At 45.2% G+C, this 13,928-nt stretch overlaps 1 protein-coding gene across 3 annotated transcripts in view; it reads right to left on the bottom strand.

Annotated features, from left to right (window-relative positions):
- VSTM5 (V-set and transmembrane domain containing 5) overlaps positions 1-13,912 on the bottom strand; it is a 32,193-nt gene extending 18,281 nt beyond the window's left edge. For all 3 annotated transcript variants that reach the window (XM_077780629.1, XM_077780628.1, XM_077780627.1), the window contains exon 1: positions 13,817-13,912. In XM_077780629.1, the coding sequence (XP_077636755.1) occupies positions 13,817-13,907 (91 nt within the window). In that variant the 5' untranslated portion in view covers positions 13,908-13,912. The remainder of the gene's footprint in view (positions 1-13,816) is intronic.
- Positions 13,913-13,928: the final 16 nt, after the last annotated feature.

Genomic DNA, 13,928 nt, shown 5'->3' with positions numbered 1-13,928 from the left:
CACGTGGAAGAGGGACGTGTTGAGGCACCTGCGCCAGCCCTTTCCCTGAGAAAGGAATTTTTTCTGGCATCCCGCAAATTTTATTATTGTTAGTGATCCTTTGGGGGCTTGGGAGGAAAGTTAAGTAATTCCATTTGCCCCTCCCCTTTCTCCAAGGCTATAATGCAGTGGTTCTCAACATTTAGCTGGACCAGAATCACCGGAGGGCTTGTTAAAATACAACTGCAATGGGCGCCTGGATGGCCCAGTCAGTTAAGCGTCCGACTTCGGCTCAGGTCACGAGCTCACGGTTCGTTCGTGAGTTCGAGTCCCGCATGGGGCGGACCGTGCAGCGCCTGCTTTGGATTCTCTGTTTCCCCTCTCTCTCTCTCTCTCTCGGACCCTCCCTTGCTCGCACTCTCTCTCAAAAATAAATAAATACACATTTAAAAAGTAAAATACAGTTGCTAGGACCCATCCTATTTCTCATTCAGCAGGTTTAGGGATGAGACCTCAGAGTTTGCATTTCTGACAGGTTTCTAGGTAATGCTGCTGCTGCTCCCGGGACCACATGCTCAGAGCTTTGGTAGCTATGACTCTGCAAGCGCTGAGTGCACAGGGGGCACTGAGGATGCTCCCAGGATCCCGGCAGGCCAACGCCCCCCTCAACACTGCTAACATCACTTAAGCCACCCAGGGGAACCGCCTCTGCCGCAGAACCTCTCATCTTGGAGAACGGAAGCTTTGGGACACCCGGTCATTGCCGGAATGAGGATCGGTGAGTAAAGATTGAAACGAGGAAGGTTCTGGTAAACAGAATTGAGGCCGTGTGGTTGTAATAGATGCATTTGTGGACTCCGGAGTCAGAATTTAGGTCTGCTGGGAATAGCTGTGTCATCTGGGATAAATTCCTTAGGCTTCCAGTGTCAGTTACGTACTTATGCAATAAGCACACAATAGTGCTGTGACCGCCTTCTGCAGCAGAAAGACGTTTCGGTGAGACAATATCTATAAGGAGCTTATCACAGTTTCTAACACTTGGTGATCACTCAATAAGTATTCACTATTATTAATGAAAATTCTTTGAAGATCCACTGAGCTGCTTACTGAAGTAGTGAGCTCCCCATCCCCGGGTGTGTGCAAACAGAAGCTGGAGTTGTACCAGGGACGGGAGCTGGAGTGCTGGGTGGAGGAACCTAGTTCATCCAGCCCAAATCACATAGCAGGTATAGACTGGGATGAGCGTTTGTAAATCTGTGATTTCCTCGTGGAAGTGGGGAAAGAGACCAGACTGCTTGTGGAATTCCTCTTGGAGCCTCTTTGCCATGAGCAAGAGCCACCCTGGCTGGAAAGCTGAACTCTTCTGAATAGCCATGGGCTGCATTTCTCCTCAGATGCCAAGGATGCCAGCCAGGCATGGTGGAGGCAGCTACCTGGCGCTGCACAGCCTTGGAGGGGGCGGGTGCCACAAGGGTTCTCTGTCCGCACAGCAGGGCTGCAGGACTTGTGGTCGGACGTGGGCCGGCGCCCAGCCTGGAGAACTAGCAAGTGGGGTTCTCAGGTAATTCTGCAGTTAATATGTGTGGAACAGGAGGACTGAGGAAGAAGAGAGGTGGGGTGACTTCCCAACAGTCCTTTGAGAGGACTTTATGGGATGCCCGAAGGTCCTTGGAAGAGGCCTATAGAGCAATCAAAGGATTCAGGCACACTCAACTAAGGGGCCGATTCCTCTTCCTCCTGTAGATTTTAAACATCACTTCCTCCAGGAAGCCTTCCCTGATCTCTCTACTCTAGGTTAGGGGGCCCAGCTCTGTGTTCCCGTAGCTCCTTGCTCCTCTCTATCAACACACTTGTCCCAGCCCATGGTAATTCCTTGTGATTAAGGCTCATCCTCCTCGATCACCTGTCAACTATGAACACGGTGTGGGGGGTGGGGGAGTAGGCTTGGGAGGGGGGCAGATCCATCTTATTCATGTTGAGTCCCCAGGGTGCACCACAATGCCTGGTACTGTGGGCTTTCCATAAGCACCTAATGGAATGAATATCTTGAGGCAAGTTCCTCAACCTGTCCGAGCCCCAGTTTCTTTATCTATATCATGGAGGCCAATAGTGAACAATATCCATTTGCAGGGTTATGTGAAGGTGAGTGGAAAGCTGCTATTGCAGTACCTGGCACCAAGCAGGTGCTCAATAAACAGCCACACATATTGTTGTCTTGTAACTGTTATTAGCAAATATAAAAATTCAGGAGAGACTGGCTTTTCTTCCCTTCGGTCGGCTGGAGTGATCTTTCTAGACTACACATTTGGTTGTGTCTCCCCGGCTCTGAAAGTCCTCAATAATTTGCTCTCAACTTTCTTTTCCATCCCCGTCACTCAAGACTCAATTCTAGTTCACCAGATTACAGACCACTCCCCTCTGGGCCTTTCTCACCTTGTTCTCAGTTCAGACCCTTCCTCCTCCCTTTTCTCAGGTGTGTTCTCACACAAGGTGCCTCCTCCGCCAGGGAGCCGGCTAGGCTCCTTTAGCATAGTTCCCAGACTGCCTTGCGTTCATGTCAGAGGACTGACCGCTCATCTCCCTGCTGGAAAGAGGTGAGCGCCCAACATGTGCTTAGGTCTGAATGGCCAGTGCCTAGCAGTGCGTGACATGACGGATGGCTTGTTCAGGCTGGGGCTGCCAAATTGAATCCGTGACCTCCTCAACATAAAGAAATAAACTGATTCAAGAACCCCTGAAATCCCATCCCAAAGCATGTAGAAGGCTTGGTTGATGGCAACAGGAAAGAGTAAGCCTGCTCTTCTGATTCTGGGCCTTGGCTTCCAAAAGGAGTGTGATCCATTCCCTTGGTGAGCCAGGAGCAGCGATGTCACACTAGTAGAGAAGGGCAAATGGAGGCATCTCATGTGAGCTCCCCTGGCCACTGCCTGGTGCCAAGGGACCCACATCTCCTTCCTGATTCTCTGGCACTAGTAAGGGTCTATTAGAGGAACTATTCCAGCGCCCTCCACCTATGCTCCAAAGCCTTCCCAAGCTCTAGTCCTTTACCTTCTACGGAACTTATAAGATTGCATATGAAGTAATTGGCCAAGTGTTGGAAGACCTGCTTTGACTAAAGAATGGTCACCTTCTACTGGCATAAAGGAGAAAAGAGGGCAATGCTGTGTCTGTGCTTCTTGTCTCCTGTTACTCAGAACTGTCTCCCTCCTTGCTTACAGGGTTACCTCCTGCTTGGCCTGCCCGGTTTCCTCTTCAAGACGCCTCTTCCCAAATCCAAACAAGCCAAGTAAATCCCTTTCTCTGTGACCTCAGGGCATCTAACATCCAATCATCAGGTTAGGATCTGACTCCCTGGCCCAGCCCTGCCCTGAGCCATGCCTTCCCCTACTGCTAAGTACCCTGAGCTCCTGGCATGGTGCCTCTCACACAGTGGGTACTCAGGCACCATTTACTGAGCACACCCAGCTTCTAAGCAAGGCAGCCTCATCTCCTGACCTGGAGGGAATCTCTAGGTTTGTCAGGATAAAAACCGCAAATAAGACATAAGCGAGGCTCGACCTCACAATGGTGGGTGTTCTGAGACCAGAAGGTAGGAGGGACACATACACTTCCTGATTGTTTCCATGGGAAGAGGCTAATGGAGGGGACCTGGAAATGGCCGAGTCCAGGAGCACTGCCTGGCCACACATTAGGATCACCCAAGGACCTGACAGTCAAAACAGCGCAGTACTGGTTCCTGCCCTTGCAGACGCCAGTTAGCTCTCTAGAGTAGGTGTGAGCATCTGCAGGTCTTACAAGCCCCCCGGGGGGTTTTAACGCGCAGCCTGTGCTGAGATCGCCAAGCCGGCCTACCCTCATTGCCCTGCGCACTCAGAGAGGATGGGCACTTGCATGTGCACAGGGTTTACAGCCAGCACTGGCACTGGCGCTGCGACCAGCTCCCCAGGCTCTGCCTCTTCTGCCCGCTAAGGGCTCCCCAGGAAGTCCCCGAGGAGCCAGGCTCCTCTGGGGTCAGCGCAGCACAGGCCATAGCTGTCCTTCAGGGTGCATCTCAGCAAGAGGAAAAGGCAGTGTGCCTCCTGAACCACACACGAACAAGAAACGTCCTGTGCTCCCTTTCTGGTCCCCTTAGCCCGCAGGGCTGACTGGTGCCTGCCCAGCCCAGCAAGCCAATTACAGGAGAAAACCATTTTCTAACTTTGAACTTGCCAATCTGGCCTCTCTCCTGCCCCCATTTCTGCTTGATAAGTAAATACTTTCCTGCCCCAAACCCAATTTTCAGGGAAAACACAGGTGCAGGCAGACCGGGCTCCGAAATGCACTGGACCAAGGGGCGCAGTGTCAGTACGGCCTCAGTGGGGTTTCTGCTAAGATCCTGGTAGATGCAGGGTAAGGCAGCAGCACACTTTTCCTTCTGTTGTTTGCATGTCCAGACCCTGCCAGGCCCCAGAAGGGGGCATCTATTTTTTGAGTGCCTGCTGTATCCCTAGAATTCTCTACTCCATCTCGTCCTGTGGTATACACTGCTCATATTTCAAGACTCACCCTCACCTTCTCCATGAAGTCTTTCCTACTTCCTAGATAAGAAACCTCCTGGTGACTGACAGAAGCAACACATCCTCTTAGGAAGGGCTCAACTTCCATCCAGGCCAACAGAGTTATATAGCAAAGCTATCAATTTGATATTGATGCATCCTGACTTTAGATATGTTAGAATATATTTTTTAAAAGTCTAATAGCAGACAGAGTAATGAAAAGCAACCAAGCAGAGCAGCAAAAAGGAAAAAGTAATAATAATTGAGAATAGGTTAAGGGAACTCTGTGAAATCACCAAGTATAATAACATTTACATTCTAAGTATGCCAGAAAGAGAAGAGAGAGAGAAGAGGGCAGAAGACTCATTTGAGGAAATAACAGCTGAAAACCCTTTATCTGGGGAAGGAAACAGACTTACTGATTCAGAAAGCCACAGAGAGCCCCTAACAAGTTTAACCCTAGGAGGGTCACAACAAGACACGTAACAATTAAAATGACAAAAGATAATTGAACCTCTAATTTTAAAAGCATCAGGAAATCAGGGTGCCTGGTTGGCGCAGACAGCTGAGTTCAGCTCCTGACTCAGATCAGGTCATGATCTCCAGGTTTCGCGGGTTTGAGCCCCACATCAGGCTCCATGCTGACAGTGCAGAGCCTGGTTGAGATTCTTTGTCTCCCTTTCTCTCTACCCCTCCCTCACCCCACTCATGCTGTCTCTGTCTCTCTCAAAATAAATAAATAAGCTTTAAAAAAAAAAAAGCGGCAAGAGAAAAGCAAACAGTTACATATAAAAAAAAATCATAAGGTTATCAGCTGTTTTCTCAGCAGAAACTTTATAGGCCAGAAGTAAGGCGCATGATATATTCATATTCAAAGTGCTAAAAGGGAAAAACTACAACCAAAAATGCCCTACCAGGCAAGGTAATCCTTCAGAATAGAACGAGAGTTTCCCAGAAAACAAAAGTTAGAAGAATTCATCACCACCATACCTGCCCTTTAAATGTTCCCTTTAAATGTTAAAGGGGAATTCTTTGAGTGGAAAGAAAAGGCCATAACTGAAGTAAGAAAATTATGAAAGGGAAAGAATCTCACAAGTAAAAGCAAACATATAGCAAAGTAGTAGATTGACCAGTTACAAACACGTGAAATATGGAGATTAAAACACAAAAGTAGTAAAATCAATTATATCTACAAAAATTAGTTAAGTGATAGGCAAAACAAAAACATGTAAAGTATGATATCATATACATAAAACGTTAGTACTTTTAGAATGTGTTCAAACTTAAGTGGTCATCAACTTAATATAGATCACTAAACGCATAAAATGTTATATATGAACCCAATGGTAACCACAAATCAAAAACCATAATAGGTGCACAAAAAACAAAGAGAAAGAAATCCAAGCACAACACTAAAGAAAACCATCAAACCACAAGGCCAGAACAAGAAAAGAAAGGAATAGAGAAGAACTATAAAACAACCAGAAAACAATTAACAAAATGGCAGTAAGTACATACCTATCAACAATTGCTTTACATGTGAAGGAACTAAATGCTTCAATCAAAAGACAAGGGTGACTGAATGGATTAAAAAACAAAATACTCGGGGCACCTGGGTGGCTCAGTTGGTTAAGCATCCGACTTTGGCTCAGGTCATGATCTCACAGTTCGTGGGGTTCCAGCCCTGCATCAGGCTTTGTGCTGACAGTTAGCTCAGAGCCTGGAGCCTGTCTTCAGGTTCTGTGTCTCCCTCTCTCTCTGAACCTCCCCTGCTCACGCTGTCTCTATCTCTCTCTCAAAAATAAATAAAACATTAAAAAAAAAATACCCATCTATCTGCTGCCCACAAGAGACTCACTTGAGACCTAAAGACACATACAGACTGAAATGAAGGGCTGGAAAAACATATACTATGCAAATCAGAGGAGAAAAAAAACCCCAGGGTAGCAATCCTTCTATCAGACATAATAGGTTTTAAAATGAAGACTGTAACAGGGTGCATGGGTGGCTCAATCTGTTAAGCATCCAACTCTTGATTTTGGCTCACATCATGATCTCAGGTTTGTGAGATCAAGCCCTGCATCTGGCTCTGTGCTGACAGTGTGGAGCCTGCTTGAGATTCTCTCCCTGTCCCTCTGTCTCTGCCCCTCCCAGTTCTCTCTCTCTCTCTCTCTCCCTCTCTCAAAATAAAAAAAAAATAAACTAAAAACAATAAATTTAAAAAACATGAAGACTGTAACACAAAAACGGGCACTACATAATGATAAAGGTATTAATTCAACAAGAGGATATAACTCAATTGTAAATATCTATGAACCCAACACAGAATTCCTAAATACATAAAGCAATGATTTACAGACATAAAGGAAGAAACCAACATAATACAATTATAGTAGGGGACTTTAACACAGCACATACATCAATGGATAGGTCATGCAGACAGAAAATCAACAAGAAAATAATGGCTTTGAATAACACATTAGACCAGATAGATGACCAGATATGCACACAACTTTCCATCCCCAAATAACAGACTACATATTCTTTCAAGTGCATATGGAACCTCTTCCAGGATAGATCACATGTTTAGGCCACAAAACAAGTCTCAATAAATTTAACAAGATTGAAAGCATATCAGGCATCTTTTCCAACCACAACCATATGAAACTGAAAATCAATTACAAGAAAAAAAACTGGAAAAAACACAGACACATGAGGCTAAACAGCATGCTGCTAAACAACTCAATAAAGAAATCAAAGAAAAAATGAAAATACATGGAGACAAATAAAAATGAAAATACAATTGTCCAAAATCACTGGGACACAGCAAAACAGTTCTAAGAGGGAAGTTTATGGCAACAGGTCTACCTCAGGAAACAAAACAAATCTCAAATAAACAACCTAAGCTTATTCATAATGGAGTCAGAAAAAGAAGAACAAAGCCCAAAGCCAGTGGAAAGAAAGAAATAATAAATATTACAGCAGAAGTAGATGAAGGAGACTGAAAAAACAGTAAGAAAAAAAAAATCAATGAAATCAGTGCTGGTTCTTTGAAAAGATAAAATTGATCAACCTTGATAGCCAGGCTCATTAAGAAAATAAAGAGAGGGGGCACCTGGGTGGCTCAGTCGGTTGGGCGTCCAACTTCGGCTCAGGTCATGATCTCACGGTTCATGGGTTTGAGCCCCGCGTCGGGCTCTGTGCTGACAGCTAGCTCAGAGCCTGGAGCCTGTCTTTGGTTTATATGTCTCCCTCTCTCTCTGACCCTCCCCTGCTGATGCTGTCTCTCTCTCTCTCTCTCTCTCAAAAATAAATAAAACATTAAAAAATTAAAAAAAAGAAAATAGAGAAGACTCTTTATGAATCAAATCAGAGATGAAGGAGGAGAAATAACAACCAACACCACAGAAATATAAAGAGTTATAGGAGAATATTAGGAAAATTTATATGCCAACAAATTAGATAACCTAGAAGGAATGAATAGACCCCGGGAAGTGCACACTCTTCCACAACTGATTCAGGAAGAAATGGAAAATCTGGACTGATCAATTACTAGTAATAAAATTTAATCAATAACCAAAAAACTCTCAACAAACAAAAGTCCAGGGCCAGAGGGCTACACAGGTGAATTCTGTGACTCACCTAAAGTAGACTTAATACCTATTCTTCTCCAACTATTCCAAAAACAGAAGAAGGAAAACTTCTAAACTGATTCCATGAGGCCAGCATTACCCTGATCCAGGATGCAGACAAAGACACTATAAAAAAAGAGAAAACTACAGGCCTGCATCTCTGATAAACAAAGATGCAAAAATCCTCAGCAAAATATGAGTAAACAGAATTCAACAATACAGTAATAAGGTCATTCACCATGACCAAGTGGGATTAATCTAAGGATGCAGAGTGGTTCAATATATTTTTTAAAATTTATTTCTGAGAGAGAGAGAGAGAGAGAGAGAGAGAGAGAGAGAGACAGCGTGAGTAGGGAGGGTCAGAGAGAGAGGGAGACACAGAATCCGAAACAGGCTCCAGGCTCTGAGCTGGCTGTCAGCACAGAGTCCAGCATAGGCCTCATACTCACAGGCCGTGAGATCATGTCCTGAGCCGAAGTCGGACGCTTAACCGACTGAGCCACCCAGGTGCCCCCAGAGTGGTTCAATATTTGTAAATCGCTCAAGGTGATACATCATATTAACAAGAGAATAAAAACCATATGATGAGTTTAATAGATGTAGAAAAAGCATTAGACAAAGTACAACATCTGTTCATGATAAAAACCCTCAACAAATTGGTCTAAAGGGAACCTAACCCAACAAAGCAAAGGAAATCTATGAAAAACCCATAGCTTACAACATATTCAATGGTGAATAACTGAAAATCTTTCCTCTAAGATCAGGAATGAGACAAGGATGTCCACTCTCACCACTTTGATTCAACATAGTACTGGAAATCCTAGCTGCAGCAAATGGACAAGACAAAGAATTAAAAGGCTCCAACTGGTAAGAAAGAAGTAAAATTGTCACTATTTGCAGATGACATGATAGTATATATAGAAAACCTACCTAAAGACTCCACCAAAAAACTATTCAAACTGATAAATGAATTCAGTAAAGTTGCAGAATACAAAATTAATATGCAAAAATCTTCCACATTTCTACACACTAATAGTAGCAGAAAGAGAAATTATGAAAACAATTCCACTTACAATAGCACCAACAAGAATAAAATACCTACAAATAAATTTAACCAAGGAGGTGAAAACTGAACTTTTATACTCTGCAACTTTTATACTCTGAAAACTACACTAATGAAAGATCATTGATGAAAATCTGCATTGATGAAAGAAATTGAGGACAACACATAGAAAGATATACCATGCTCATGGATTAGAAGAATTAATATCATTAATTACCATTAATCCATATTACCCAAAGCAATCTACAGATTCAATGCAATCCCTATCAAAATGCCAACAGCATTTCCCACAGAATTGAACAAATAATTCCAGTTTATTTGGAATTAATCAACCACAAAGACCCCGAATAGCCACACAATCTTGAGAAAGAAAAACAAAGCTGAAGGTATCATAATCCATCAGGTAAACTATAAAACTATAATAATCAAAACAGTATGGTATTAGCACAGAAACAGGCACAAAAATCAATAGAACAGAACACAAAGACCAGAAATAAATCCAAGATTATATGGCCAATTAACTTACAACAAAGGAGGCAAGAATATACATAAGAGAATACATGTCTCTTCAACAAATGGTGTCGGGAAAACTGGACAGCTACATGGAAAAAGAATAAAACTGGACCACCTGCTTACACCGTGCACAAAAATGAACTCAAATGGATTAAAGACATAAATGTTAGACCTGAGACCATTAAACCACTAAATGAAAACAGAGCCAGTAATATCAGCCTTAGCAACATTTTTCTAGATAATGTCTCCTCAGGAAAGGGAAACAAAAGCAAAAATAAAGACTCAGGACTACACCAAAATAAAAACATTTTGCGCTACAAAAGAAACCACGAACAAAACAAAAAGGCAATGTATCTTCATCCATTTCAATATCTGATAAGGGGTAATCCAATATATATAAAGAACTTAAACAATTCAGCACCAAAACACCAAACAACCTGATTTAAAAATGGGCAGATCTGAATAACCGTTTTTCCAAGGAAGACAGATGACCAACAGACATGTGAAAAGATGCTCAACATCACTCATCATCAGGGAAATGCAAATCAAAACCACAATGAGATATCACTTTGCATAGGTCAGAATAGCGAGTATCAGAAAGACAAGAAAAAAGAAATGGTGGTGAGGACGTGGACCAAAGGAAACCCGCATGCACTGTTGGTGGGAATGTAAACTGGTGCAGCCCCTCTGGAAAACAGTATGGAAGTTCCTCAAAAGATTAAAAATAGAACTACCCTGTGATCCAGGATTTCCACTGCTGGATATTTACCCAAAGAAAACAAAGACACTAATTTGAAGAGATGTATGTAACTCTATGCTTACTGCAGCATTATTTTACGACAGCCACGATATGGAAGCAACCAAAGTGTTCTCAATAGATGAATGGATAAAGAAGAAGTGGTATTTATCTATATGGAATATTTCTCAGCCATAAAAAAGAATATCTTGCCATTTATGACAACATGGATGGACCTAGAGCGTATTATGCTAAGTGAAATAAATCAGACATGGATAAGACAAATACCCTATTATTTCACTTGTATGTGGAATTAAAAAAAAAACAAATGAACAAACAAAGAGAAATGGACTCTTAAATACAGAGAACTGGTGGATGCAAGAGGGGAGGTGGGTGGGAGGAAGGGTAAGCAAGATTAAGAGGTACAAACCTTCAGTTATGAAATAAATATGTCATGGAGATGAAAAGTACAGCACGGAGAATGCAGTCAATCATTTTTTAAATAATGTTGTTGGTGAAAGAGGATGGCTACGCTCATCTTGATGAGCACTGAGTAATATGTAGAATTATCACATCACATGTTGTACACCTTAGGGGCACCTGGGTGGCTCAGGCAGTTAACTGCCCGACTCTTGGTTTCGTCGCTGGTCATGACCTCATGGTTCATGAGTCTGAGCCCCACATGAGGCTCTGTGCTGATGGTGAAAAGCCTGGTAGGGATTCTCTCTCTTTCTCCCTCTCTCTCTCTCTGCCTCTCCCCTGCTCATTCTCTTGCTCTCTCTCAAAATAAATAAACCTAAAAAACAATTTTAAAAATCTAAAAAAAAATGTTGTACACCTTAAAGTAATATTGTATGTCACTGTATGCCAATTATACATACATACATACATGTTAAAGAAAAAAGCCTGACAGCAAATGAAATATGCAGGTGTCCTCAGGTCCTGGTGATAATAGAGAAAAGAGGGTCTCCTGTCTGCAGCTCCCTCCCAGACCAGCATGGAGTATATCAGATCTCCTGTGGAGATTAGAAATGAAGGAATTTGGAAGACTTCCTGTGTGAAAGCCCTTACCCCTCCCTCAATAGCTTCAACTGAATCGTCCAAGGGCTTCTGGAGCACCACTACCCTGTGGAATGGAAGTGTGTGTGCATGGGGGTTGGGGGAGTGTCTGTCAGCCTGGAGGTGGCCCCAGCCTTCTGTGTCCTCCATTATGACATGAATATCACTAGCACTGTAACTTGTCACCCTGCAGAAGGGGTCTGCTCTCCCCTGAGTGAGGGCTCAAAGCCAAAAGCTTCAATGTCCATCAGCGCGGGGCTGGCTAAGTACAAAGCAGAATATTTACATGATGACATTGGGATAGGAGTCAAGAAGGATGAGCAAGATGTCTGCTTATCAGCGAGGACAGAGCTGAACAGGAAATGGCGTACACACTAGGTTTTTGAATAACAAGTCCAGCGTGACTGCACCACTTTTTTTGGTGAGCATATTTATATGGATGCCAACACCAGGGTATATAAATCTAAAATGACAGTGCAGAGAGAGACCTCACCTCACAGATCTCTGTTCTGTCAGGAGCTGTTACAGAGGCCAATGTACACGTGTGCTCAGGAAATATGTGCTGCATAGACGGCAGCACCAGGTGACCAGGGGGGCCCTGTCCTGGAGCCATGGTTTCTGGGCCTTTCCAGGGGCTTCACTGAGATTCCTCCTACACTGGCTCTCCCACCCCTTCCCACCCAGCCCATCCCCAGCTAAGCCCAGAACCCACAGCTCCATCGAGCTGTAGTGGCTTCTGGCCTGTCCACTCCCTCCCCAGACCCAGACTCAGCCCGCTCCTCTGTCCCCTTGGGGACTGGGCCACGAATGGCTCAGTGAGGCCAGTTCTCCAGTCTGGGTTCTGAACGTCTAGGGCTCCCAGACGGTTGGCACCTCCTGCGTCTCCGGACTCACCACTGCAAGCTGGCACTCTTTGCTTGTCTGAGGGCATGACTGTGAACTAGGTTTCCCCACCGTGACCTGCTTCCTACAGGCAGAGGGTGCCATGAATGAATGAGTGGATGAATGAATTGCGCACCGTGGCAAATGGCTGGCCCCTAAGTCTCAGAACATCTGTTGTGTCAGAATCGTGGTTGGAAACATGTATTGGAGCGTTGAATTGAAAAACATGGGGCGTCTGGGTGGCTCAGTCGGTTAAGCGTCCAACTTCAGCTCAGGTCATGCTCTCACGGCCTGTGAGTGCGAGCCCCACGCTGGACTCTGTGCTGACAGATGGGAGCCTGGAGCCTGTTTCAGAATCTGTGTCTCCCTCTCCCTCTGCCCCTCCCCCACTCTCTCTCTCTCTAAAAATAAATAAACATTAAAAAGAAAAATGGAAAAGGTCACAGCAAGGCCAAACACACCTGCCTGCCTGAAGGACTAACAACCTGTTATTTCTTGCTCAACAGGCAGCCAGAAGCGCATGCCCCATCCCAGCCTTTCTGGATTTCAGAGGTGCATCTCCAAAGCCAGGGTCTAGTCAGAGAGCTGTAAGGGTCCAGTGCTAGACTGCCGGGGTTTGAACCCTGGCACCCCCTCCCCCCCAACTAGCTATGACCTTGTGCAAGCAACAACCTCTGTGTGTCTCCATTTCCTCACTTGTGAAACAGAGAGAGAGTAGCATGTAGGAGGGTTGCCCTGTGGATTCAACGATAGAAGTCCTGTAAAGTCTGAGGGATCGTGACGAATCCGTGCTTGCTAAGAGCTGGCTCTTACTATTGTCCTTCCCACCTCCAGTGGCCCCGCATTGGTCACTCTGAACCTCAGTTGGCTAGTCTGTAAAATGGGAATGACGATAATGTTAATAATTAGACGAACACGTAAAATTGTTACAATCTGTAGTTGGTGCCTTTGGGAGTTTGTGCAGCTGTGTGGTACATTCAGACTCCCCATACTAGGAAGATTCTAGGGCCCACCCACCCCAAAGCTCGCCACTCGGTGCACAGTGCACCTCCAGCCCCAACACCCAAATCCAATTTCCCAGAACCCCTATACTTCAAGAGAGTCTGCTGCGGGTTCGTCTGCGTGTGGGGGAGGCCTACAGAATGTCCTGGCGACTGGGAAGCCCGGGGAGGACGAGGGGTCCCCACAGTAGGGGGCGGGTCCCGCGTGGCCTTGGGGTCGCAAAACCTCAGCTGCATTCTGGTCATTCCAGGAAAAAAGAAATAGAAAAGATTGCAGAGTCGGCGGCCGCCAGGCCAGGAGCCGGTTATCTCTCCGCCGGCTTCCGGCTCTGATAACGCCCGGCCGGGCAGGGCCGGGAANGCCCCGAGCCTCCCCCCTGCCCTCGCCCCGCAGCCCCCTGCCGCCCCGCGCTTACTTTGCAGACAGCAGGCTGCGGTCAGGCAGAGGGCGAGGAGCCCCAGGGCTTTGCCGCAGTCCTTCCTACTCCCGCTCGGCAGAGGCCTCATGAGCAATCCCGGGGGGCTCGG

Source organism: Crocuta crocuta, unplaced genomic scaffold (assembly GCF_008692635.1).
Source record: "Crocuta crocuta isolate KB4526 unplaced genomic scaffold, BGI_CrCroc_1.0 scaffold78, whole genome shotgun sequence".
Taxonomy (NCBI): domain Eukaryota; kingdom Metazoa; phylum Chordata; class Mammalia; order Carnivora; family Hyaenidae; genus Crocuta; species Crocuta crocuta.
The sequence above is the reverse complement of the archived record's forward strand: the minus strand, read 5'-3'. Positions and strand labels throughout refer to the sequence as shown.